This window comes from Drosophila subpulchrella, chromosome 2R (genome assembly GCF_014743375.2).
Source record: "Drosophila subpulchrella strain 33 F10 #4 breed RU33 chromosome 2R, RU_Dsub_v1.1 Primary Assembly, whole genome shotgun sequence".
NCBI lineage: Eukaryota > Metazoa > Arthropoda > Insecta > Diptera > Drosophilidae > Drosophila > Drosophila subpulchrella.
In genome coordinates, this window is record NC_050611.1 from 4,441,830 (window position 1) to 4,468,062 (window position 26,233).

The 26,233-nt window shown below is 40.8% G+C and overlaps 2 protein-coding genes across 51 annotated transcripts in view; one reads left to right on the forward strand and one right to left on the reverse strand.

Moving 5' to 3' along the window:
• Positions 1–12,875, forward strand: part of LOC119550551 (Down syndrome cell adhesion molecule-like protein Dscam2) — a 66,791-nt gene extending 53,916 nt beyond the window's left edge. For 24 of the 50 annotated variants that reach the window (XM_037859299.1, XM_037859297.1, XM_037859301.1 and 21 more), the window contains 16 exons: positions 7–1,233; positions 1,652–1,807; positions 1,873–2,556; positions 2,632–2,740; positions 2,797–2,973; positions 3,031–3,197; positions 5,614–5,826; positions 7,345–7,500; positions 8,096–8,245; positions 9,071–9,381; positions 9,448–9,628; positions 9,685–9,843; positions 10,017–10,031; positions 10,796–10,862; positions 11,053–11,064; positions 11,651–12,875. In XM_037859299.1, the coding sequence (XP_037715227.1) occupies positions 7–1,233; positions 1,652–1,807; positions 1,873–2,556; positions 2,632–2,740; positions 2,797–2,973; positions 3,031–3,197; positions 5,614–5,826; positions 7,345–7,500; positions 8,096–8,245; positions 9,071–9,381; positions 9,448–9,628; positions 9,685–9,843; positions 10,017–10,031; positions 10,796–10,862; positions 11,053–11,064; positions 11,651–11,732 (3,866 nt within the window). In that variant the 3' untranslated portion in view covers positions 11,733–12,875. Of the gene's footprint in view, positions 1–6; positions 1,234–1,651; positions 1,808–1,872; positions 2,557–2,631; positions 2,741–2,796; positions 2,974–3,030; positions 3,198–5,204; positions 5,373–5,613; positions 5,827–7,344; positions 7,501–8,095; positions 8,246–9,070; positions 9,382–9,447; positions 9,629–9,684; positions 9,844–10,016; positions 10,032–10,795; positions 10,863–11,052; positions 11,065–11,650 lie in introns of all 50 variants that reach the window. The other 26 variants (XM_037859321.1, XM_037859336.1, XM_037859316.1 and 23 more) reach the window with 3 other exon arrangements.
• Positions 12,876–19,337: 6,462 nt separating this feature from the next.
• On the reverse strand, positions 19,338–21,351 carry LOC119550346 (golgin subfamily A member 6-like protein 22). Its single transcript, XM_037858965.1, has 4 exons — positions 21,261–21,351; positions 20,334–20,789; positions 20,022–20,279; positions 19,338–19,959 (listed from the first exon to the last, which is right to left on the reverse strand). The coding sequence occupies exons 1-4, from the start codon at positions 21,279–21,281 to the stop codon at positions 19,705–19,707; spliced, it is 990 nt and encodes a 329-aa protein (XP_037714893.1). The 5' UTR covers positions 21,282–21,351; the 3' UTR covers positions 19,338–19,704.
• Positions 21,352–26,233: the final 4,882 nt, after the last annotated feature.

Consider the following 26,233-nt stretch of genomic DNA (forward strand, 5'->3'; position numbering starts at 1 on the left):
TTCCAGGTGATACCCCCGGAGAGTACAAGGATCTGAAGAAGAGCGACAACATTCGCGTGGAAGAGGGCACTCTGCATGTGGACAACATCCAAAAGACCAATGAGGGCTACTACCTGTGTGAAGCTATTAATGGTATTGGATCAGGACTGTCGGCAGTGATCATGATCAGCGTTCAGGCACCTCCAGAATTCACCGAAAAGCTGCGTAACCAGACTGCCCGACGAGGAGAACCCGCCGTATTGCAATGCGAGGCTAAGGGCGAGAAACCCATTGGCATCTTATGGAACATGAACAACATGCGACTGGACCCCAAGAACGACAACCGCTACACCATTCGCGAGGAGATCCTTTCCACCGGAGTTATGTCTAGTTTGTCTATTAAGCGCACCGAACGATCAGACTCAGCCCTCTTCACCTGCGTGGCCACCAATGCCTTTGGATCCGACGATGCCAGTATAAACATGATTGTCCAAGAAGTTCCCGAGATGCCCTATGCCCTGAAGGTGCTCGACAAGTCCGGACGTTCCGTGCAACTGAGCTGGGCGCAACCCTACGATGGAAACTCCCCCCTGGACAGGTATATCATTGAGTTCAAGCGTTCCCGTGCCTCCTGGAGTGAAATTGATCGCGTCATTGTGCCCGGACACACCACCGAAGCCCAAGTGCAGAAGCTCAGTCCCGCCACCACCTACAACATTCGCATCGTGGCCGAGAACGCCATTGGTACATCCCAATCCTCCGAAGCTGTAACCATCATCACGGCCGAGGAAGCGCCATCCGGCAAGCCCCAGAACATCAAAGTAGAACCCGTGAACCAGACCACCATGCGCGTCACTTGGAAGCCACCACCACGCACCGAGTGGAACGGAGAGATCCTGGGTTACTATGTCGGCTACAAGCTATCCAATACAAACTCTTCGTACGTTTTCGAGACCATCAACTTTATCACCGAGGAGGGCAAGGAACACAACCTGGAACTACAGAACCTACGCGTCTACACCCAGTATTCGGTAGTAATTCAGGCATTCAACAAGATCGGAGCTGGTCCACTTAGCGAAGAGGAGAAGCAGTTCACCGCCGAGGGAACCCCTAGCCAACCACCCAGCGATACCGCCTGCACCACACTGACCTCCCAGACCATCCGCGTCGGCTGGGTGAGCCCACCTCTGGAATCCGCCAACGGAGTGATCAAGACCTACAAGGTTGTCTATGCCCCCAGCGATGAGTGGTATGGTAAGTAACGTCTAGTACAATCAATCGTTATTTCTGGGATTCCTATAATGAACATTAATGAAAAAGGCATGGACCAAAGGGAATTATGGTTATTTTTGAATGACTTACATATATGTGATATAAAATGTACTTTGGAGACACTGTCCGCTTAATTTACTTGTTATAGATGCTTACCAAAATCCAACCACATCCGACGAGCTCAGCCGGTAAAATGGTGCCTGAACATCGAACGCACCTCTTTCGACTGTTGTCCATAAGACAGGGTCCTAATATATCATATGTATTCTTTAAATATTTTTAAAATATTGGTTAATAAATAAATACAACTTTAAGGCATCGAGTCAAATTTTAGCCATATTTCGCCTTCTTCACTTTGCTATTTTATATTAGAAGTAACAAATTTACCAAACTATTTTAGATGAGACCAAGCGACACTATAAGAAGACTGCCTCTTCCGACACCGTTCTCCATGGCCTGAAGAAGTACACCAACTACACGATGCAAGTCCTGGCCACCACAGCCGGAGGTGATGGCGTTCGCAGCGTTCCCATTCACTGCCAAACCGAACCCGATGGTGAGTTATAATTATAATAACACCTAGCAAAAATTGAGTTACCAACCACTTTCTTCCAAAACCAGTTCCCGAAGCTCCTACTGATGTGAAAGCCCTAGTTATGGGTAATGCTGCCATCCTGGTTTCCTGGCGTCCACCAGCACAGCCCAATGGAATTATCACCCAGTACACCGTTTACTCAAAGGCCGAAGGAGCAGAGACCGAGACAAAGACCCAAAAGGTACCCCACTATCAGATGAGCTTCGAGGCCACCGAACTGGAAAAGAACAAGCCCTACGAGTTCTGGGTGACGGCTAGCACAACTATTGGAGAAGGTCAGCAGTCCAAGAGCATTGTGGCCATGCCCAGCGACCAGGTGCCCGCCAAGATCGCCTCCTTCGACGACACCTTCACAGCCACCTTCAAGGAGGACGCCAAAATGCCTTGCCTGGCCGTTGGAGCTCCCCAACCAGAGATCACTTGGAAGATCAAGGGCGTCGAGTTCAGTGCCAACGATAGAATGCGCGTGCTGCCCGATGGCTCACTTCTGATTAAGTCGGTCAATCGCCAGGATGCCGGAGACTATTCCTGCCACGCTGAGAACTCTATTGCCAAGGATTCGATTACGCACAAACTCATTGTCCTGGCACCCCCACAATCGCCCCACGTAACACTCTCGGCCACCACCACAGATGCCCTGACCGTCAAGCTAAAGCCCCATGAAGGAGACACTGCCCCTCTGCATGGATACACCCTGCACTATAAGCCAGGTGGGTATCCGATCCCTAGGATAAAAAAAGTATTTGCATTCGGCGACTAAACAAAAAATACTTTTATAATTTCAGAGTTCGGAGAATGGGAAACTTCCGAGGTATCCGTTGACTCACAGAAGCACAATATTGAGAGTCTGTTGTGCGGCTCCCGTTATCAGGTCTATGCTACAGGATTTAACAAGTGAGAGTCAATAATATACCTACTTAAAAGTCAATCTACTAGCCCATTTACTTTAGCATTGGAGCTGGCGAGGCTTCGGACATATTGAACACCCGTACCAAGGGACAGAAGCCCAAGCTGCCTGAGAAGCCCCGCTTCATTGAAGTCTCCTCCAACTCCGTATCGCTGCACTTCAAGGCCTGGAAAGATGGTGGTTGCCCCATGTCCCACTTTGTAGTAGAAAGCAAGAAGCGGTAGATCATATCTCAGGAACACTTTAGAGCTTTGTCTAATATTTGTAACCTCCGCAGTGATCAAATCGAATGGAATCAGATCTCCAACAATGTGAAACCCGACAACAACTACGTAGTTCTGGACTTGGAACCCGCCACCTGGTACAATCTCCGCATCACCGCCCACAACTCGGCTGGCTTCACTGTGGCCGAATACGACTTTGCCACTCTGACCGTTACTGGAGGTATTTATGATCTGTTCTCCGATTCCCAAACGAATCCTGCATTGCTTTTGTACATAGAGTACTCTACGTTGACAGTTTCGGGGTCGGGTTCTGAAAATATCGAACCAAGGACATTACATGGATGTTCTTTGGTGCGCTTACGGAATCTCGTCCCCGAAAAACTGTCCATATACAAATAACAAGATGAGAAGCACCAAGCTATACAATGTTGTACACCCGATTTCCTGAGTTTATTTTGTCTTTACCAATCACTAAAAATGTATAACATATTTTGCAAAAATATGAGCAAATTTTAATTTTATTTGCTTTTCAATGTGAACAAATTGCACAGTATTATATTATTTTTGGTTACCCACACAAAGCTTGTCGATATAGTTGCTTTAGTTCTATTATGATTTTATTTTTGAAAATAGTTTTTGACTGCCAGAACTCTGAACGCAGAAGCACCCGAATAGTGTAAAACAATAATCATTTTCCTTACGTAAATGCAATTTGTTTCCTTCCGTTTTTATAAACAATCCCAGTGAAAAGCTACTGCAACGTATCTGCATATGTACATAACTGAATAGTTTACTAACTCACCAAACAGCCACAATTTTAATTTTTACCTACGTTTTACTAGACCCAAGCATTTGTAGTGCTCTAGATCACAGTATGAATATGTAGGACGTTCCCTGTCCACTTTCAATGCCTATTAAAATGCAGAAGAGAGTGTTTATAATAACAATTTATATATTTTTGACATGGAATGTTCTTTTATGATTTTGTATTCTTTTATTTTGTATTATTTTTTGCATTTCTGTGCCCAGTTTGTGAAAGAGATTTTGTAAAATACACATCCACTGTGAAATACGAAAATCGATTGACTGTCGTCATTAAAAATATTAAATACATGTTGTTATACCTGCTGATCCATTCCCGAATCAATAGATTGTACAAAACTCCAATCGATGTACCTTCCTCCTAATAAGAAAATGATTTTCAAGCGGCTTCTGCAATTTTTCAGAGCCCATTCTACTCTTCGAGTTAGAACTCCCCGCCCACAGCTGGTCACAGAATCGATTCACTCACCAAAAAAACAGTATATTTATGATTTTAGCTAACTTGTTTTGCTCTTTATTTGATTAACAATTGCAAAGTGCTCATTTAACAGAAGCTTGGAAAAGACAAAGCAAATGTGAAACTCAATCCCAAGAATCGAGCAGAGCCACCATGCCATAACAATCAAGCACAACAACCAAAGAATCTTCATTCCTGTTATCTGGGAGTCCTGGCCAGGGAGTCTGATCTGAGAGAGTTGATTTCTTAAACTTTTACTTATGGTTCGACTTATACTTATATCACTACAGTCACACGCAGACATTTTCTTTTGGGTTTTTTGCCATTTCGATTCGTTTTAGTTGAAGTTTTGTCAAGTTACAGTTGAGTTCCACCTAAGTTAGTTGGTTTATTTCAAGGATACTTGTCTCGTTCTTGGAATGCTGTTCCATTCGTTTCGTCCAGTTTTAGCGATCTAACAACATACATCATTAACTAGCTTTAAGCGGATCACAAACAAATTGCATTTAAACGTATTTAAAAACCTAAACTAAACAGTTTGTTACAAAAATTACGAGTTTTTTAATAGTTTAACTAGTTCTCATATAAACTTAATCACATTTTGATGCGTGCTTAAAGTTCTGCGCCATGTAAAATAATCGAAAACAAAAACTATCATTACTTTATATACTTTTCTCTCTTATGAATATCGAAAATTACGACTTAATATCGACAAGTTAACCTTTGAACTCTTCTCACCTGCCACGGTCTGTATTTGTATATGTATGTGTTGAGTGTGCCCGGTACAAAGGTCAATGTGCCAGCGGAGGTCAAAGGCCATAACTGATCTTTCTGTCTCTCTCTCACTCTGTGTGTCTCTGTCTCTCTCTCTCTCTCTATTCGTCCTACTGTCTTTTTCGCACCCACTGAAAAAACACCCTTTGGTTGTTGTTGTTATTGTTGTTGCAGGCACTATCGCACCCTCGCGAGATTTACCCGAATTAAGCGCCGAGGACACGATCCGCATTATCCTCTCGAACCTAAATTTAGTTGTGCCCGTCGTGGCGGCTCTGCTCGTCATAATCATAGCGATAATTGTTATTTGTATACTGCGTAGCAAGGGCAATCACCACAAAGGTATCTATGATGAAAAACTAATTAAGAATTTCGTTCTCTTTTCGGTTTCTCTCTACTTCTCTCTGAACACCACGAAACTTGAAAAACACACCCTACACTTGCGCTTGATAAAAAAAAAAAAAAAAAAAAAAATATTGCTTGTACTGCCTGCCCATATCCCCCAATTTGTTGTTGTCTATGTCCCACCAAAATTGCATGTGCGAATCCGGTTTGTATGACCCCCCTTTGGGAACATCAAAAGGCACCATTGCGCCCCTGGACGATGGAACGGGTCACGGGAACGTGCACACCCGCATCCGACTACCCGCCTGGATGCCCGAGTGGCTCGACCTGAACTTCATGGTGCCCCTGATCGCCACCGTGGTCGTGGTGGCCGTGGGCATCTGCGTGGTCTGTGTGGCCCTTTCCCGGAGACGAGCGGACGACATGCGCGGCGGCCAGAAGGATGTGTACTGTAGGTTCTCCTCCGAGGACTGTCCCACAAGCACAACGTCTTCTTATCAATCTTAACCTACTTTTTGCTTATTGTATATACGAGCGAAATATTTTATTTCTGTTTTGTTTCATATTGGCTAAATATTGGTAGGGAAAATATTATTGCTAGGTTGAGGAAACTTTAAGATTTGTTTTGCTTGTGCTTGAAACCATAGCTTATTAAGAAAAAAAAATTTATTCAGAAAACATTTTTTTTTATATTTAGTTTTCAATTTTTTATTGATTTTTTAGTCAGAAGGGTTAAAAGAGAAAGGTTTCATTTGTTAAATTACTTATTTTTAATTTTTTTTTTATTTATATTTATTTTTTTTTTTTCAAGTGCATTACCAAAAATTTAGCCAATATGCCGATAAGTTTAGCCGTCACTCTGAAAAAACGAAATGGTCGGTTTGTAAAAGTGTTATTTTAAATAACTTATTTATCAATGGAATGTTAATGTGTAGTTCGGCTTTGCATGATTCACTTATATTTATTGAAACATTTATACAAGCTACACTTACAGAAATAAACCAAAAGATTGCACTCCAAAAATATACCAACATAAGCAGTCAACAGACAAATACTAAAAAAATATACCAAACTATTATATTAAAATATATAATTATTCATATAATATATTCAATTAGTGTCAATATCTGTGTGTACATATAAAATCATCATTGATATTTCATCGTCATTTAAACCAATTGGTCTATCAATTGCCAAATATGACTTGAAAGTTGTACTGAAACATCTGATAACGACTGAAGAATAAACCAGTTGAAAATTTATTTATGATCAGTTGTTATTGGCTCTGTGAAGTACACTATTTATATGCTATATAAATTTAACCATAGTAAACGATATATCTATACTAGTTCCATTGTTGTACATACGTTTTGCTTACAGCCTAGGCAATTTTCACAATCTAAAATCAAATACTACTCTATCTATATCTACAACAAATCCTCCACAAAACAAGACATATCAAATCTATCGTATTCGTTTTTGAGTTCTGAATACTTTCCGTACTTTCCCCTTTATATACAACCAAAACTAAGATGCTTTTTGAAATCACCATCGAGATTCTTGATCGATGATTAAGTAAAGTCGAGTAAAATCCAAAATTAAGTTCATCGCTCATTTCATGTCATTGTTATCAATCGTAATCGTAATAACCAGTTGGTATATTTTAAAATCGAAAACAAATAACCAAAACACTTCACGTAACCTCTTTTGGAATCTTTTTACGCAATTGTAACTTGTATTTTTGAGCTACTATTTAGCACATTTAGTGTGTTGACATGCCGCACCAAAAAACAAAAAGAAAATAAAAACAAAAATAATTGTCAAATCCGGAAACGAGTGACGGAACAAGTCGAGATCGAAAAAAACAGAAGTAAAGTATGCGAGTTGATTGAATGCGAGCAGCATATAATGAAGGAAAAGCATCTTCAGTGTTTCAATATTGAGTTGGCGTATCATATATTAATTCTAGACGATGTAGTTTACAATCAGACAATGGGACCCGGCGCCACCCTGGACAAGCGTCGTCCCGACCTGCGGGATGAGCTCGGCTACATCGCCCCGCCCAACCGGAAGCTGCCCCCTGTTCCCGGATCCAACTACAACACCTGCGACCGGATTAAGCGAGGTACAGTCATAAGTAAGCATCTAAATTTCCAATGCAACATTTATTAATGCCGAGGGTCCATGGCTGGGGTTCGAAGGTTCCCCCGGTTCCCAGATCCCTGGGCATGGCCTGGGGCTTAGTTCTTTCTTCCATTTACTTTGCGAACGAAAAAAAAACATACACGAAATGTATTTTGCGTTGCTTTTGCATACAAAGAGGGGTATAATTCTGCCCACATATCACACTCAAGCTAAGCTTTTCCGGACCCAAAAAATTCTTAGTGTTGCTTCTTTAAGCCGCTTCCTTTTCGGTTCCTCCCCGTCTTTCCCGGCATGAAAAGAACTATTATTACGAAATGTTGTTGTTAATTTAGAAAAATCATTTTTTTTAATCTTTTGGTTTTACTTGAAATTATACTTATCGTTTAACCCTCTTGCTCCCCATGCACCATCTCCAAATCCCGCACCACTTCGGTTGCTTCAATTCGATTATGATTTTCGTTGACCTATTTTTGATGTTGTACGAAATTGGAAATTGAAAAAAAACCACACTCGAAACGAATCCATCCACACACCTCACCCTGAACCACATAAAAACCACTCTACGAATTGTCCAGGCCGCGGTGGCCTCCGTTCGAACCACTCGACCTGGGATCCCCGGCGCAATCCCAACCTCTACGAGGAGCTGAAGGCGCCGCCAGTCCCCATGCATGGCAACCATTACGGCCACGCCCACGGCAATGCCGAGTGCCACTACAGGCATCCAGGTAGGCGGAGCGAAGAGGAGCACCCGCTCCCTTCTAAGGATTTTATTTTATTTACCCCTGAAAAAACCTCACTAACCCCACTATCCTACCTTTTAAATGGAGTGGATCGATAACTGACATATAATTTACTGGAGTTACTAAGCTATTCGGAATCTCAAGCATTATGCCTTTATTTAATTTTAACCTTAGTAAATTCCGATTTCTCAATCTCATGTTAAGCTAGTAGTCTGTTACATGAAGTTAACATGAAGTTAAATTGCTTAGAAAGGCAATTTCGTTTTCTCAAGTTGATCTTAATTTTACAACCTACAAGTTTTTACAAAGTCTGTTAACCTAAGACCTAAAGAACCTGAGAGACCTAAAAAAGAGGAGTATGAGAAATGGTCGGATTTAGATTCACTTTGTAAATAAATAGCATGATTCTGAAATTTTACTTTTTCCGAAACAGCATTTTAGCTCAATCAAAGGAGTTAGCATGAGACTGTTAAAAATTACCATCAGAGAACTTTCTTTTAAAATAAAAAATTTTCTATTGATTGACTTATCTTACACATTTTATAATTTATGAAATTTAAATTTTTTTATTCGATCCCTCCTAGTATTTACCTACTTTTACGTTATGTTACCCGCACTAACCTATAGTCTAACTCCTGGTCGCATCCAGCTAACTCAAGCTAACCAACTAGTAAGTAATCATTTGGTAAGGGGTACGAAAAGGGTAACAGGTATCATCGCAGCATACTAAAAACACTAAACCATTTCCACTGAAAACACAATGAATTTATTAGAGAGACACAGATAATAATCGAATTATTCCCCCGCAAGGCATGGAAGATGAAATCTGCCCTTATGCCACGTTCCACCTGCTCGGCTTCCGCGAGGAAATGGACCCCACCAAGGCCATGAACTTCCAGACCTTCCCGCACCAGAACGGACACGCCGGCCCAGTTCCCGGACACGCGGGCACCATGCTCCCACCAGGACATCCAGGACACGTCCACTCCCGCTCCGGATCTCAGTCGATGCCCAGGGCCAATCGCTACCAACGCAAGAACAGCCAGGGAGGACAGTCCTCGATCTACACGCCAGCTCCCGAGTACGATGACCCCGCCAACTGCGCCGAGGAGGATCAATATGTGAGTTCTTAATAGTTTATGATGGTTTGTAGAGGAAAGTCTGATACAATATCCCTTAACCTGTAGCGCCGATACACCCGCGTTAACTCTCAAGGCGGCAGCCTGTACTCCGGACCCGGACCCGAATACGACGATCCCGCCAACTGCGCCCCCGAGGAGGATCAGTACGGCTCCCAGTACGGAGGTCCCTATGGACAGCCCTACGATCACTACGGCTCTCGAGGATCCATGGGACGTCGCAGTATCGGTGAGTAAAGTTAGGGTTTTCTTAACCTAGATATTTATATGTTCTTTAATCCACAGGATCTGCTCGCAACCCCGGCAATGGATCGCCCGAACCACCACCACCACCGCCACGCAACCATGACATGAGCAACTCCTCATTCAACGACTCCAAGGAGAGTAACGAGATCTCAGAGGCAGAGTGCGATCGTGATCACGGACCACGCGGAAACTATGGCGGTAAGTTGGGAACTTGAGACATCTCCCATATAAAAAGATGTTTTAGTTTTTATTACATTAAATATAATATATGACTAAAAATTCGCCGTGATACATACGAGAGATTTAACAATATCAATTCGCCATCTTTTTCAATTCTATCTGTTCGAAATTTTGTGTAAAATATATTTTAGAAGACTCCAATGAGGGTGAGGTATCCTAGCCGAAGTTGAGTTAGTTTGTGTGATTATCATGATCATCATTCGATAACTGATCACCCCTCATACTTCGATTTCTCACGAGTCCCTCGCCTCTCTCGTTCATAATCAACTATTTGTGTATATTCCATAAGATATATCCAGCGATCATTCAACTTCGTCATTACCATTGAAAATGTCCTCGCATTTTTCAGAGATTTTTTGTTATCTCGCTCATCCTTAAATATTCACGCTGTGTTTTGCTAAATTTTTGTAAAAGAACATCAACGTTTTAAATGTAACTGTCTTAAGTTATTCCGATTTAACTTTGGTTTTGGTACACAATAATTATGTTTACTTATGTTTAAGATTCAACTCTATTGCACATTTTTCATTTCATTTCACTTCATGGAGCACACCGTTTGCATTTCAATGTTTTATGTTTGTATCTAATCACAAACCTTGAATTCAAATTGTCACTAGAATCCTGCATGGGAGGATCTTTTAGAGATCCGAATAAGTAAAGATACGGGGGATCCGCACTTATTTTCAAGATACCTGCACGAAGTTACTCATTTATGATTGGACGTCGAGCTTATGTTTTTTAGATCTAAGCTAATTATGTTTTTATGATTTCATCTCCATTTTGAATTTTTCTTTCCGTTTTCTTTTATGGAACTTTATTAAATTTATATATTACCCTACTCTATCGGTTCGGGCAACACAAACCAATTTCTTTTGCAAATATTTTGAACCCCAAAATGCTGAACTCGCAGCAGTGAAGCGATCCCCACAACCGAAAGATCAGCGCACCACCGAAGAAATGCGTAAACTGATTGAAAGGTAAGACAGGCCAAGCGGCCTGATAAAGAATATTCACAAACCTACACGTAAATCATCAGATGTTTAAACAGTTGCACAGATTGATTGTTGTTCTGATGCAATTCTTCTTTGACTAATCTCAAACAATTAATCTTCCTTTCTTCATTTACTTAATATCCTAATTGTGAATGGTTATGATCGCTGACAATAGTCGACGACAGTTGTAAGTCTTGAAAAACCTAACGAAATGTGACTAACCTGCATGCCCACGCACCTACTTATCAATACTAACCAAGAGTGCATATATACCCCACATCTATGTATAACCCAACTTAAGTTTTTGATCTTTATTTTATGTTGTATATTGTATTGGTTTTGTCTTTAATTTCTTTTGGTTTGGTTTTTGGTTTGACAGCAAATCACAGTTGAATGTTTTTAAATCCTTTTGATAAACTACTCCATATGATAAGCAGACCCTATACCATATCTGTCTATCACAAAATACTCAAGTGTTTCCATAAGTACTCGTATTAACAGTTTATTGCAGCTTTGTGCTTGGCCTCAGCTTGCCAAAACCAAAAAAAGAACCAGAAGTAAACTATGTTAAGCCACGAACAGAACATAAAGACACGGCCACCAAGACGAGATGGGATCGGGATGGGTTTACGTCGGAATCTTTATAATCTTTAAGAAATCCTCGAAAGATCCCATCTCGTTTTCTTGCAATGCTTTGGTTGCAGCATAAACCGAATAATCCTTGTACCCCTCCCAATGATCCAAACTAATCAGATATATTTCTTCACGTGCAGAAACGAAACCGGCCCAAAACAACTCCAACTCCAACAAACAAATGGCGCAGGATTCACAGCCTACGATACTATGGCAGTGTAATTTGTAAGCCCCTCCTGCGACGATGGGCATGGCATTTTAGCTTAGTGATTTAAGTGCATGAAGTGCGTGGGAGTTGAATGACCCTCAGACACACACACACAGGTACATACACAGACAGATCATCAACACACACGGAGAGAAAAAAAGGGGGAGTTATTACCGCATATACACATAAAATTATTCAACTACTTCAAGTAATTATAACGAAAAGAATGCAAATTTCAAGAAACATATTTATATTGTCTATGCAAGCAGCAAACCAAACATACATAAAATATATATAAATACATTCATATATGAATAACTACTATAAGTGTGTGCAGGAAATACTAAAGGAAATTACTAAAAGTTATACGAGAGATAATACCAGAACATCCCCGATAAAAAAAAAGAAATCACAAAAACATACTTATGTATTCGCGTATGAATAATTGAAACTAATTTCTAATACAGTGTGTTTAGTTTTAAGCGGTTTCTACCGAAATATCAGAACAACATCAACTACGATGAATTCTTGTGTGTAAAGAGAAGATTGATTTCCGAATCTGTTTGTGTAAACTTTTGCCATTTATGCCAGGAGCAGAAAACTCATCCTTTGCCTAGCCTAAGTCAAAGTCATAATATTAACTCGTCTAATTGATATACTTAGTCATAACATATACGAATTGTATGATTTCTTCCTATACATTTTGTAATTCGTAGGACAGCGCACATTTGGAGTTTTGTTTGCGTTTTGCGTTGACTTGTGATGTTTGTTTATTTATATAACTTTGTGAGTCAGTAATTGTATTCTGTATTCGCTTTATTCATTATTTGTAGGACATGCATTGTCCTATTTTAATTTACCTTTAATATTTTATTCGAAAATGCGCTTCCAACAGAACAAATTGAAAACTGTTCAATGCACAAATTGCAGCCACAACAATTGAATGTATTATACAAGATCCCCAGGACACTCAAGGCCCACACCGATACACACAAGCACGTTTTATTTAAACCAATTCTGATATATACCGTTTTGAACATGAGTTATACGCATTTGAAGCTTTAAGAGAACCTGAAATTGTTTATTTCACTTCATTTGATCTTTTTAAGTTCTTAGTTCATAAGTTGCTAAATATATGCTTTTGATTTTATTTACAATTCTGTTGGTTATTTTTTGGTTGCTTATTGTTTTGGGGTTCCGCCCACTGCGCCCAGAAAACCCGTGGAGAAACCACCAAGACTACAAAGACTGACTAATGCAAGCTGAAAACGAAAGCGGATCAATCCAAGTTTTGCAGAAGGAGTTACGAGGAAACCCGGTATTTTGCTCAACATGTAGAAATAGCAGGGCATCTTCGAGATAAATTCATAGTGTTTCAGCAGGGCACTGCCATGAGATCGGAACTGGATTTTGATCCTCGTCCTTCAAGCACATCATGAACTGCATTTAACCAATGGGAGACGAAAACACTTTTAGAGTTCTTTATTAGAATTATGATTTCATTTCACTCTCTTTCATTTCCCACTTGACCTATCTAAATTAATACTCACTCTTACCCAGACTACTCCAGTTTTATATAGATATATACGTATATATAAATGTAGTGTTGTGAAAAACTAAGATTGCTTACCTATATGAATGTACTACAAATTTTCATGGCAAACGAACTACAAATATTAAGTAGTGTATAGTAAAGGAAACGGCATTTAATCAATAAACAAAGGAAAGGAAAACACCTACAAATTTTCAAGTAATTAAAATAGCAAGCAATATTCTAGAGTCAAAAGAACGTTGGATTTCAAAATTGTAACGAACAAACACGATTTTAATTACCCTCATTAAATTTATAAACTTTTCGGCAAATCAAAATCAAAACAAAAAACTTTTGGCATTACAAAGAAAACGAATAATTAAACAAAGCGGTTTGAAAATTAAAAAAAACTTAGGTTAAGTACGGTAATACTATATAGACACAGCATAATCCATTTTTCATACTATTATATCATGCATGGATAATTCAACTCAAATCGAGTCGAACGCTTTTTGAGTTGCTTCATTGTCGAAAGTACCACTTTTTGCATTTATTAAACGGCGCTACATACTTGTAATTATTTAAGCGATAAGCGTACATGCATATACAAACATATACAACAAGTTTTTTACTTAACTTTACATAAAACGCATTAATCAAAATTTAACTCCCAAAGAAACACACCACATACCTATACACAAATGGGACAAAAGCCATTCAACTTCAACGCACATCAGGCTCGACTTCGAGAAGAACTAAGCACGATCAGCACACATTTGAATTCTGTAACCGAATGGGTCAAGCAGTTTAAAACGCATTTATACTAATCACTCGCTCCTTCTTAGCAGAACGAATATTATATGAAATTAAGAGAAGAATCAGTACCCCAGTGGCAACATTCGTAATCATTAAGCGCGGCATTATATGGTAAACCCCAAATTGAATACTACAAATATGTGTATTACTAATTACAATTACGAAAGCATACATATATTAACTATATTAAATATTGAATGTATTGAATTGACAAGAAGCGGCATGCGCGGGTATAACCATCTTAGCTTTCGATCTGGTCTATATGGAACGGATCGGTAGGGCCCACCCGAAATTTGATCACTTTGCATGTCCTACAGGCGAATTAAAAACTTTGTCAGTTACCAGTTTCAGTGTCATACAAGTCAAACAGAAACCAATTAAAACTAAATAAATGCCAATTTATGTTGGATAAAACAAGGTGTTGGGTAAATCTTACTGGAGGATACAAAATGGAATATATACAATATTTAAGTCATTTTATCTAACAACAAGGTTGCTTCTCTATTAAGCTGAAAGTGCGCTAACATTTTCTCTTATTTTGGGTAAGCTTATTTCTTATAACATACTTTTGGGCTCTTTTAAGTTATTCAAGGTGGTTTGGTCAAATACATTACTTGCATTCAGCAACCAACCGTTGGAAACAAGAATAATATGAATAAACAAAACTTCTTAATAATACAAATTATAATTCTTAAATAATTTATTTTTTATTTTAAAGTTAAGAAACTAATACTAACTTAATTTTTTATAAAAATATTTTATAACATTTTTTGTTTTCATGACATAAATAAGCTCAAGTAAAAGCAATATAATTCATGATTTCCAAAATTAAAAGTGGACTTAAAGTTCATTTTGAGGATATGCACTTGCCAAAAATGTAAATTATTATTTTCAATTTTTAGATCACATTTAGCCTAATTTTTAAAATGATTTTTGATTCCAACGGGTAGGTTAATATAAGGTTACATGTTCTACGTTAATTTTCTCTATTTGACCACTGAAAATGCAGTTTAACCGACTATTAATATTTAATATTATTATGCCTTGTGAATGTAAAATGAGTAACGTTATGCTAGCTACCACTTTTTTTAGACAATGTGATTTTTTGCAAATATATTCAAGGTATTTCTCCCTTCCAATTGACAAGGCATGCATATTCACTTCCCTGGTGCGAGCTTTGAAATTTGGGACAACAAAACCCGCCGTTCCAGCCGCCTTATTTGCACATAAATATTTGGCCATCGGAGGCAGCACTTGGGATTTGCACATCCAGTTAGCGACTGCAGGCTAAGCCCTCTGCAAAGAACAAGTGCTGATGCAAACACTGCAAGTTGGCCAGGCCAACAGCTCAGCGAGAGACACCTGCAGAGGTCCAGAAATGCACAAGTTACCCAAGTCGCGGTCATCATCATTATTTTGCATGCCGCGATTGCCCAATTCAATCAAAATCCGCTTACAATTCACACTCTCCGGGCATAAAGGCCTTGCGTAATATAATTAATTGTTGCAAAATCCGATGATTTTCAACTAAATGTGGCTCATTAAATGTATAAGACCGAGACACCATGCCATGCCCCCGTGAAAACGCCTTGCCAATAAAACCATGTGGATGTGGTCGGTAGTTGGGCAGAAGGAAAAAAGTAAAAAAAAAATGAAAATTATTCGCAAACAATTGCGATTGGCGCCCCGGCACATCCAACAATTGTGCATTGTCTTCGCTGCATAACAGAAATTTCAACATGCAAATGGGCGGCGAGGGCTGCGGGGATTCCCCTCAATTGAGCGTTTAAGCGCTAAATGGCCTGCGAGCTACTGGATACTGGATACTGCCGACTGCTGGCTACTGGCGATGGAAACATGACAAATACTCCCATCAAATATTGATCATTTAGCGTATCAGTCGCAGAACTCTGAGGGGAAGTCGTAAACTGCAGTTGTCGCGGAGCGTTGCCATAAATCTACCGCATGGGGGTAGCCCAACTGAATGGGGGGAAATAAAATAAAAACAGAGCAAAAAATAATAACTATGTTTGACAATCAAGTCGTTTGCATTTGAATGGCTGGAGGAAGCCACAGGGGCATCCCATGCTCCAAACACTGGAGTTGCAAGCGTGGGGCTTTGAGCGCCGAGCATGGCCAACATTTGGTTAAGAGGCGTGGCAGCAGGTGGAACAAGTAGGCCACAAGTGGACTATGCCATTATTTGCATGGGCTCAGTACACATCATGTGAAAGAAAAAGTAATAAGTAATAAAGCATATAGGAAGCACAATAATCAATTAAATAATTGAGCTTAAAAAGATAAAAATCGTCTCTCAGTCTTGCGGAAAAATAAATTAGAGTTTTATGAGGTGCTAAATACTTGAAAATTATTTATTTTTCATATTACCACCTTCAGTTTTTTTTGTATAAATATTCACAGAGTAAATTTGTAAGAGTTTTGTAAATATAAAAAATAAATTTTTAGTAACTACGCTAATTTTTTAAAAATAACATTTTTTGTCTGTAAACTGTTTTTTAAATCATATTTAAATATTAAAAGAAATAACGCAATAAGTCCCGGCAATTAAACATAAATATGTGACTTAAAGGTAATGAAGAAAACATGAATTAGCCTGTAGTAGCACTAGGAAGCAGGAACTTAGTTTAAATGGTCTTTAATAGAGCAATTAAATAAAATAATATAAACAAAAAAGGTATGGTATAAAATAACAAAACATCACAACAAAGCGCTCTTGAAAATTGAATTGACTAAGAAAGAGTTGCGATTGTGGGACATTTGTAAGATGGCCGAAACGAGTTCGTTGCCTGAGTCTTTTGTTTGGAACACAAAGTTGAGTCGATGGTCAGCTATAAAATGGCATTTATATAGATTGGAGATACGGGACAAGCGCGTTGACAACGCAATCTCGGTGCCGCCCTTTAATCATTTTTAACGGCCCCTGGCTGCAAGTACTTGTGGTAGTCGAACTCGCAGCGCACGTCTGCCCCTTTTGCAACATCTCGTTTGCCATTTCGGCAGCGTCATGGCTTTTGTGGCTGGTTAGTGACTTAGTTGCCTCACTGCTCGTTTTTCTCTTTGCGGACTGCCGCTAATTCAGCATTTAATCAGCGAGTGAGTGTTGCCGCCGACCTTGCCACACTTGGCTAATGTCACCAAGGGGGCTGTGTATCTGCTCCAGTTCTCCAGTTCGACTTTGATTTAACCCACATCCACAGCTTACATTTTACTAAAAAAAAAGAGTCAACAGCACCACCTGGCGAGCAATAACCCCTCGTCATCCGTCCAGAGTTGCAGCTTCACGCTCCGCGGACTCGACTCCGAATTCATCACGTGCCTCGCGGCTGCGGCTGCGGTTGGCGTCTTGAACCTGAGCCACTACATTTAGTTATTTGTACAAGAAATGTTTCGCTGCCACTTTTTTCTCGGTTTTTTCGCTGGGTGTTTCTGCGTTGCGGGGCGCAAACAAAAGATTTATTACAATCAAATATTTCTGTCGCTGCGCTGCGCTGCTTTGTTTTGATTTGATTTTTTAACTTTTTGTTTTGTTTTGTTAGCTAAAATGGATTTTTATTACATTTTTCAATTTCTTTCACTCGGTCTGTGTGGCTGGCTACGTTTTGTTTCGGCTGCGGCTTGTGCAATGCAATGGGATGGGATGTTGCTGTGTTTCTGTTGCTTCAATAATTAAAACAACAACCATTATGAGCTTCACTCGAATGCGTTAAGTGTCGGTTGTTTTTGCTTGGTTATCATTTTTATAGAGCTCGTAAGTCTTGGCTTAGCATGACACTAGTTTGGCGATTATATAAAAACGGAATGCAATTCGAGCATCAGCACACACCATGTCGAACAATTGCAGTGGGGTATTTGACAAAGATTGATATGGATATTTGGGCTTGTGACAAATTAAGCTGTGGTCCACACACACAAATGCAGACAATGATGCGTTGATAATGGTTTCAAAACTCAATGGAAATCCAATCAATTTTCCGTGCTGCTGAGGAAAGCTGGGCTACGACCTTGGAATAATTAGGTGCTAATTATTCAAGCGAAGAAAGAATTTCAAATGCTGAAATATATCCCATTATGGAAGAGCAAGAAAATCAATTACCAAAAGTCAAGGAAATAGCCGAAGCGAGCCCATTGTGCTCATTAACAATGTATGTTGCATCTTTGGGCCTTTATCGTGGCTCATCTTTCGCCAGTCAGCCTTCGGCGGCATCCACACCCCCGACTCAAACTCATTTGCAGGCCGCGTCAATTGTTGATTTGCCAAAATCTCCGGCAACATCATTAGGCGGCAGCAACTGAATTTGCCAACGGACTGGGGAATGTTTGCTTGAACTCGAACTTTTTGCGGCGGTTACCTAATCCCCCAGAGCGCCGCAGGCTCGGATTGCAACTGCAGCACATCGAGCGGCGCAACAGTTGGCTTCCTCTGCTAACCTTATGCGGGTTTCGCTTTTTGGCACACAGACACACTGCGCGAAAGCGGGGGGGAGTCAATTAAAGCAGCATGTGGCAACCGACCGAGTGACTTGGAATCGCGTAGCCGTTAGATGCGATGAAACCGAAACTGCATCTGCAACTGCAGCAGTATCTGTATCTGCTAGCGAACCTAAGGCAGCTGCATTCAACTTCAACTTGGCAACAGGAAGTGGCAGCGGTATTGTTGCCGCTTATCTGACGCGGAGATGCTTCCTTGAGATTTATTTGGCATCTAGGCAAAAGGCAAAAGGCATCGCCATCAACATCCACATCATCGTCATCATTATACACATCATCATCATCATCATCACCACTGCAGTTGTTGACTTTGGCTCATGGCCTTTTTGCCAATTCCAGCTGAACGATGCTGCCGACTTTTTTTTGGATTTTTCGGCACTTATCTAACTTCCTGGTGTCGTGGGCCAAAATCGAATGTTTATGAGTTGCATCTTCGCTGTAATGGCCCTGGAAATCGAATCATCGCTGAAACTACCAAAATTGCTTCATCCGCAAAGCTGGGGGCAACGCTTCATCCCATCCGAAGTCTGCAAAGTAGGTAATTTCTCCCCATACCATAATTAAAAGCATTCAGTTTTTATGTTTATGTTTATAGTTATTGTTATAGTAGCTTTTATTTTACGAGAAATGTTTTTGTACATCAATTTTCGTGTGTGTGTGTGTGATCCGCATGGGGATTATAATTAAGTTTAAGTACATATTTACAAAACAATTTTTAGCGGGCTTTGTAATATCTCGCCCATATAAGAAATACCAAAGAGCGTTTATAATTTTTGTTGTTTTATTGAATTTTGTATAACTTAAAGACAAAAACGCGCGCATGACTAATTTGTACACTTGGGACGGACGGCGATGCCGGGGGCGGGAGATGGGTAATTCCAACAGGTAACGAAAGGTATGAGGTGATTTGTACAAAATGCAGGAGGAAAGTGGAATGGATGCCTTACAACATTAAGTCTATGTAACAATTTCAGCGTGTTGGGTTGTACACAGGGGCGATTGTGATCTGTAGTCCATCCTGCATCACAGAATCACGGGGGGATCAGCGGGATCAGGGATCAGCGGGATCAGTTATCAGATATCAGTGCTGTCGCCTGGCCAGGGGCCAAGCGGAGACCCCTGCCGCGGACCTAGTCCCATCCGTGGCCGTGGCTCACCGGCACCCACACCTTCTCCCAGACGGGCTTCCACACCTTCTTCCACTCCTGCACCTTGACCTCCTTCCACACGGGCACGTTGACCGACTGCCACTCGTCCTTCCACGCCTGCCGCTTCTCGGTGGCCCACACCTGGCGCTTCTCGGTGCGCCAGATCTGCACCTTCTCCTCCACCCAGGTCTCGCGCTTCTCCTTGATCCAGATCTGCTTCTTCACGTTCTTCCACACCTGCGTTACAATGAGTTTGTTAGCTATCTTCATAAGATTTATAGTATTTTATGAGCACCCACCTGAACCCATTCGTCCTTCCACTCCAGCTTCTTGTCCTGCTTCCACTCCTGGACCTTCTCAGTCTTCCACTCCTGCTTCTTTTCGGTGCGCCACTCCTGCTTCTTTTCGGTCTTCCACTCCTGCTTCTTCTCGGTGCGCCAGACCTTCTTCCACACTGGCTTCCAGATAAGCTTCTTGCGCCAGAGATCGTGGCTGGTGTACTCCCAGCCCTCGTGATCCTTGCCCAAGAACTTTTCACCGGGAATGCCCATTTTCACCTGTTTAAAGTTCCAAATTGGTTTTTGTTTCTATAAGTTCAGACCATCACTTACCCATTGGGGTTCAAACATTTGCTTCCAGTCTGCCACCTGTACTTCCTTCCAAATGGGCACTTGGATTTCTTTCCAGAAGGGGACCTGCACCTCCTTCCAGATGGGCACCTGGATCTCCTTCCAGACGGCCACCTTGGTGGGCACCCAAATCGGTTTCGTTACCTTCTTCCAGTCGGCCACCTTGACCTCCTTCCAGGCGGGAACCTCTCTCTCCTCGATTTTCGGCTTCTTAACGATCTTCCAGTCGGGAACCTGTTCTTCCTTCCAGACAGGGACCTTGACTTCCTTCCAAATTGGAACGGAAACCTTCTTCCATTTGGTTTCCCACGCCTCCTTCTTGACGGTCTTCCACACCTGGACCCAATCCTCCTTCCAGGTGAGCTTCTTCTTCCACACGCCCTCTGGGGGATGGGCGTAGGCTAAACTTAGGATCAGCGCGCAGCTGGCGCTGAGTAGCTATGGGAAAATAGGAAATGGTGGGGATGGTATTATTCAGGGAACACATAAGTAAACAATTTAATATTACTGTGATTAATAAAATCTGATTATTGCATCACATCAAATATATTAATAATATATAGTCATATTTTTTTTATTCAAATAATAGTCTGGTACGATTTGTATTAGAAATCTTTCAAGATCAAAATGGTATTTTTCGGTATGAACTTTAGTTAGTATTCCAAGACATAAACTTCGACCTTATATAGAGGTTAATTTCTATCCGAACTTTGTTTTTAAGACATTAATTTTTTTGGTATTCGTTTGTTTTTGTTGATCATTAAACTTTGGAAATGAAGTGCTGTATTTATTTTTAAGTCATTTTTCGCACTGATGTTTTCACTTCAACTGTTTTTTTTATTAAACACATATTTCAAATTGTCGTTCGAGGATTCACTTTGGTATATTTCGTAGCTTTCGGACACTAACCAACAGACTTAGGGATCTCATGCTTGGTATCCCTTGCACCACCAACAGCGCGTCAAAACAAAAGGAGCTGATATGTGCCTCCTCTGAGGTCTTCTATGAACACTATTCGCATTTCCCTACATGCACATCTATTTATATTTTGAATGGTCTCGTCTCCGAGCCACCGACTCCGGCGTCGCAGTCGCCGTGGGCAGAGCGCAAAAGCAGCGGCGGCCAGAGCCAAATACAACAAAAGACAAACCAAATCCACAATCGCCAGCGGACCAAAGCTTTGGCGCTCCTCTGCCCAGGTGACTTACTCTTACTCCAGGTGCAAAATGCACGCAGCTGCGCCGCCGCGTCGCTGCCGACGTCGTTCCATCGAAAGCAAAAGCAAAGTAAAAGCAAAAGCAAAGCAGTGGCAAGGCAAAAGCAAAAGCAAACTGAAACCGAAAACCGCAGAGAGTGAGAGTGGATGGCGCTCTGCTCGCCAGCTGATGGAGCTGCCTCAAGATGGAACCGCTCTTGGACCGCCGATGACTGCGCGGATTTTCCCAAGGTAACGCCGCAGCTTCAAAACAATACGAAAGAGACCACGAATACGCATACGTACTGTAGGCCGGCGATTGCGATTGCGACTGCCATTGGTCTCAAGTGCCGTCTTCGCATTCAACGGTCCATGGGTCCATGGGTCCATGGGTCCATGGGTCCATTGGTACACGGGTCACTTGAGACCCATCTTCGCGGAATGGATGGACAGAAGAAGACCCCGAGGTAGAATGCAAGGTGCTCGTAATTATGATGTTGGCAGCGGTGATTGGTCAAGTGCAACGCCATCCCATCCTACGCAGCTGGAAATTAAGAGGTGTACTTTCAGCCCATCATTCTTGACTTTACTGGTTACACTGGTAACTGTTAACCCTGAAATTATTGACTGGCGTATAATTGTCTGGCGTATGATTTGAAAGCCGGCACTAATAAACTTTGGTCTTTCCTATAACTTATTTAAAAGACTGATAACTTATTTTAAATATACCCAATGGTTATTTTTAACATTAGGTCATCTATCCCCTTATGTTTATGGGTTTTAAGAAGTTTGGGTTAAACCCATATTATGGGCTTTGAGTTTGTTTTTTAGATTTCGCCATGCTTACTTCCGCTTACCCAATTAGTAAAATTGTTTAGTAACTGCAATTTGATGGATAGAGATTTGAAGATAATACTTGGACATAATATTTGTTCCAAATTTAATATTAGAATTTAGTCTAATGTGCTTAAAATATTATTAAATCCGTAAGCACTTAAGTTCATATTGGGAAAACAATTTAGTAACCAAATTTCAGTTTCTATTAATCATGCATAGGATCAAGGTCTTCTAAATAAACATTTTGCAACTAATTATTATGATGTATTTCTTTTGATCGGCGTGGGTAACCAAAATTAACAATCTTTGAATGTTTTTCGCAAGCTGCTATCGTAAATTTAAACTACCACCATTCGCCCTAATCTTAACTCTTTGTGGGGCGTTGTAGTAATTTGGCTTTAGCAAGCGCTCAAACTTTGCCTGTGGCATTAATCATCTGCCAGCACCATCCGCAATAAGTTAATAGGGTAACAAAGTCCTCCCCCCCGAAAAGCGATCAATCAATCGCATCGCAAAGCGGTTCACCTCCCGCCGCCAAAGCTATCGATAAGGTCAATTGTTGTGGGCGAGTAGCGCCTGCCATCGTTACATTGGGCCAAGACGTTAAGTAGTCTTAAGCTGCGGCAATTTGGGCTACGTGCCCGCGTTTTATATGGCATGATTAGCCATGCCCGACTCGCTGCTCTGAACTTGAGTGACAAACAATTAGCACGGGCAGTCCGAGTCCGGGCAGTCCAGTTGCTTGCAAAACGGTCATCCGAGGAATTCGGCTAAGCAAACGCAAAACAACAAATGCCATTTATGGACAGGTCGACCTAACCGCTCAAATGGCAAAGCGACCTCCGCTCCAAGAAGACGTTTAGCGCCACCAGTGCGAGTATTTATGTGCACTCAGAGAAATTAAATATATTATATTATACAAATCCCACACATATAATCCTGTTAGGCATCTAGAGTTGAGTAAATATAAAATTATTTATTTAAATGTTTCCTTAGAATATTGTGATATTGTGTACTTATAAGCAGAACTTAAAAAAAAACTCTAACAAAGCTGGCAAGCATGGGCGGATCCACGAGAGGGGGTTGCTTATAGGTGAAAAAAATAAAAACCAAAAAATATTGATAGGGTATTTTAATTGAAATATGTATTTTATACCAAATTTTTTATTTCTACTCAACAAATTTATCTTATATACCCCCAAATCCAAATCCTGGATGCGCCACTGGTGTCCAGATTATATATTCAGAAGAGATCATATATTCACGTATAATTTTTGTAAGATAGACATTGGAAATTACATCTTTCGATTTCTTTCTCTTAAGTTATACAGGGCACATATTGAATGATTGTTACGGAATTTTATCTAAGCTAGGTTCGTTTCTTATAATTTTTTTACCAGTGAAGTGGTTATAAAATAGTGGAAATATAAGAAACGCATTATAATATACCTTTATATAAAAATTTAAGAAATTAACCTAACTCAAAAAGGGCTAAAAAAATTATTTTTACAGCTAAATGTAAACGTTTAGTTCATTTTAGTAATAGCTTTTAGCTACTTAATATTTTGAGTGATATTCTGTTAGTTCGCTTCAATGACTTCCAGGGGCCAAATTGACTTTTTAACATGATGATACGGCTTGAGTTTTATGAGCACCCGGATACTTTGGCCATTCAGCTTTGATAAATGCGCCAAGACCAAACAGTTGGCAATAATTAACACCCATGAAACGGACCAAGTCTGAGTTTGAGTTTCTGACTTTGGAACTGCACACAGAGCGCATCGAGCCGCAGTTGACCCTTTGGGACAACCGATACAATCGTAAATAATACATTATGCAGAAATTGAAACCGACAGGCTGCTCGCCCCAGAAATTACATAACCATCCCAGGAGGCGGGGCGCAGACGGCCTTCAGTGCGGTGCAGTGCAAAAAAGGAGAAACAGACAAACTGAAGCGAGGCCCCGACATGTTAAGCCAATTTACCAAAAAACCAAAACTCGAAATTAGGTAAAGAAACACGAATATCATGAAGAATGTGCAACAGGCTCTCGCTGCTGCGCTCGGTTTGGATCGCTTTGGGTTTATTTTGTGCAAAATGAAATTGAAATTCCTGAAACGTGCGGAGCCCAGCAGATCTGCGACGACAGTCGACTGGCAATTCGGGTTTTGGTTTGGCTTCCCGCCGAAGATGTCGTGGATGGATCGAGATGGGGATGGGGATGGAGTCCGCTTTGGAGCTGGTTAGGTATGGCTGGGCCAGCAGGATGGATCGAAGGATCGATGGATGGCGGGCTGCAGGCCATGGAAACACCTTTCGCTGCGGTTGTCTTGTCCCTGCTCACCCAGTTGCATAATTTACGGCATCTCTTTATTGATCTGGACATTTAGACCTGTATGTAGGTTATGCATTGCCTTATATTATGACTATCGGCCAGACAGGTTTCCGCCGCACGGATAGGAAGCGTGTGAAATTGGCTGGAAAACGACTTAGGCTGCTCGGTTTTGGACTGCGGCAAGGAAGGAAAACGAAATTGAATTAAAGAGAAAGGTTTGATGGGACTGACATTTCGCTTAAAGTGTTTTGGCAGTTCATTCGACTAATCCCATAATGGTTAGCTCTGCTTGTTGCTGGAGAGAAAAGGAGGAGATTGAGTCGAACGGAAATATATATGAAAGCTGAGGGTCATAAGATCGACATATAAATTAATAGCTTTCCAACAAATTCCAATATGACCTGGGAATAGTTCCATATATTACTGACCAAGAATTTACTTAGTAACTTTTATCAAATTATATTTATTTATTTATTTACATACTGCTAGCTTAAAGTTTAAAGCTAAAGCAACAGGTATAAAGCAATTTCCAATACAATATTTAGACAATAAATTATATAAGGATTCGACTTAACAAACAAAAAATTCTTTAAATGTTCTTATACAAGCATCATATTTATCATCACTCATATTAAAGAAGTATAATCCAGTAAATTTAGAGCTTTACAATAAATCTTTCTAAGCGAACTTTTTAGCAGTTCTTATGACCATCTCACACTTGCTTTAACACCTCCATAACAAGTTCATTGACACTTTGGGGCACTTAGATTTAAAGTTAAAAATAATCAATGCTAGGCAAACTTTAGCAAATTTGGCAGCATAATTAAATTTCATGTGTTTGGCAGTTTCGAATTCTAGTTATGAGCTTAATCACAGCTTCATGGTATTGCTCAAATTCTTTGTTTCACTTTTATTGCATTTCTTGGTAATCAAATGCATTTCCCATCCATACCCCTGGTCGTATACTTAACTTTATTGCACATACGCCTCATTGAGTGGGTCGCTGTTGCAATGCGACAGCTAGAAATTGCAGGCACTTATCCGTCGAACAATGAGCCATAACAAAATGCCCACGTTCACACATGGCTAACCTTCAATCGGGCTCTCGGGGATCAGGCCTAATCCGAGTGTGGTGGCTGAGAAGGGGAACCAGGAGGAGGCTGACCACCTTCATGGCGGTCTGCAACGTCATCGTCATCATCTCGCGGGTAATTGCTTGTGGCTTTCTTCACTCGCCTCTCGACACTTGGCTCTTGGGCTGCCCCAGTTTGTTACGTGGAGCGGAACTGGAATGGACCCAAATTGGACCCAAAACTGGAGGCGCAGGTGCTCGAGTGTTGACGTTAATGTCATTGTTGCCACGGTCCAGCTGACCCACATACATGGCAAATGAAGCAGCGCTAATTGCAGGCCGATAAATTGATTTCATTGCAGTTGCATCACGCATGCGCACCGGCCATTCCATTCCATTCGATGCAATTCGAGGAGGTGGGTGCGTTTAGTCGGCTTAAGCGGA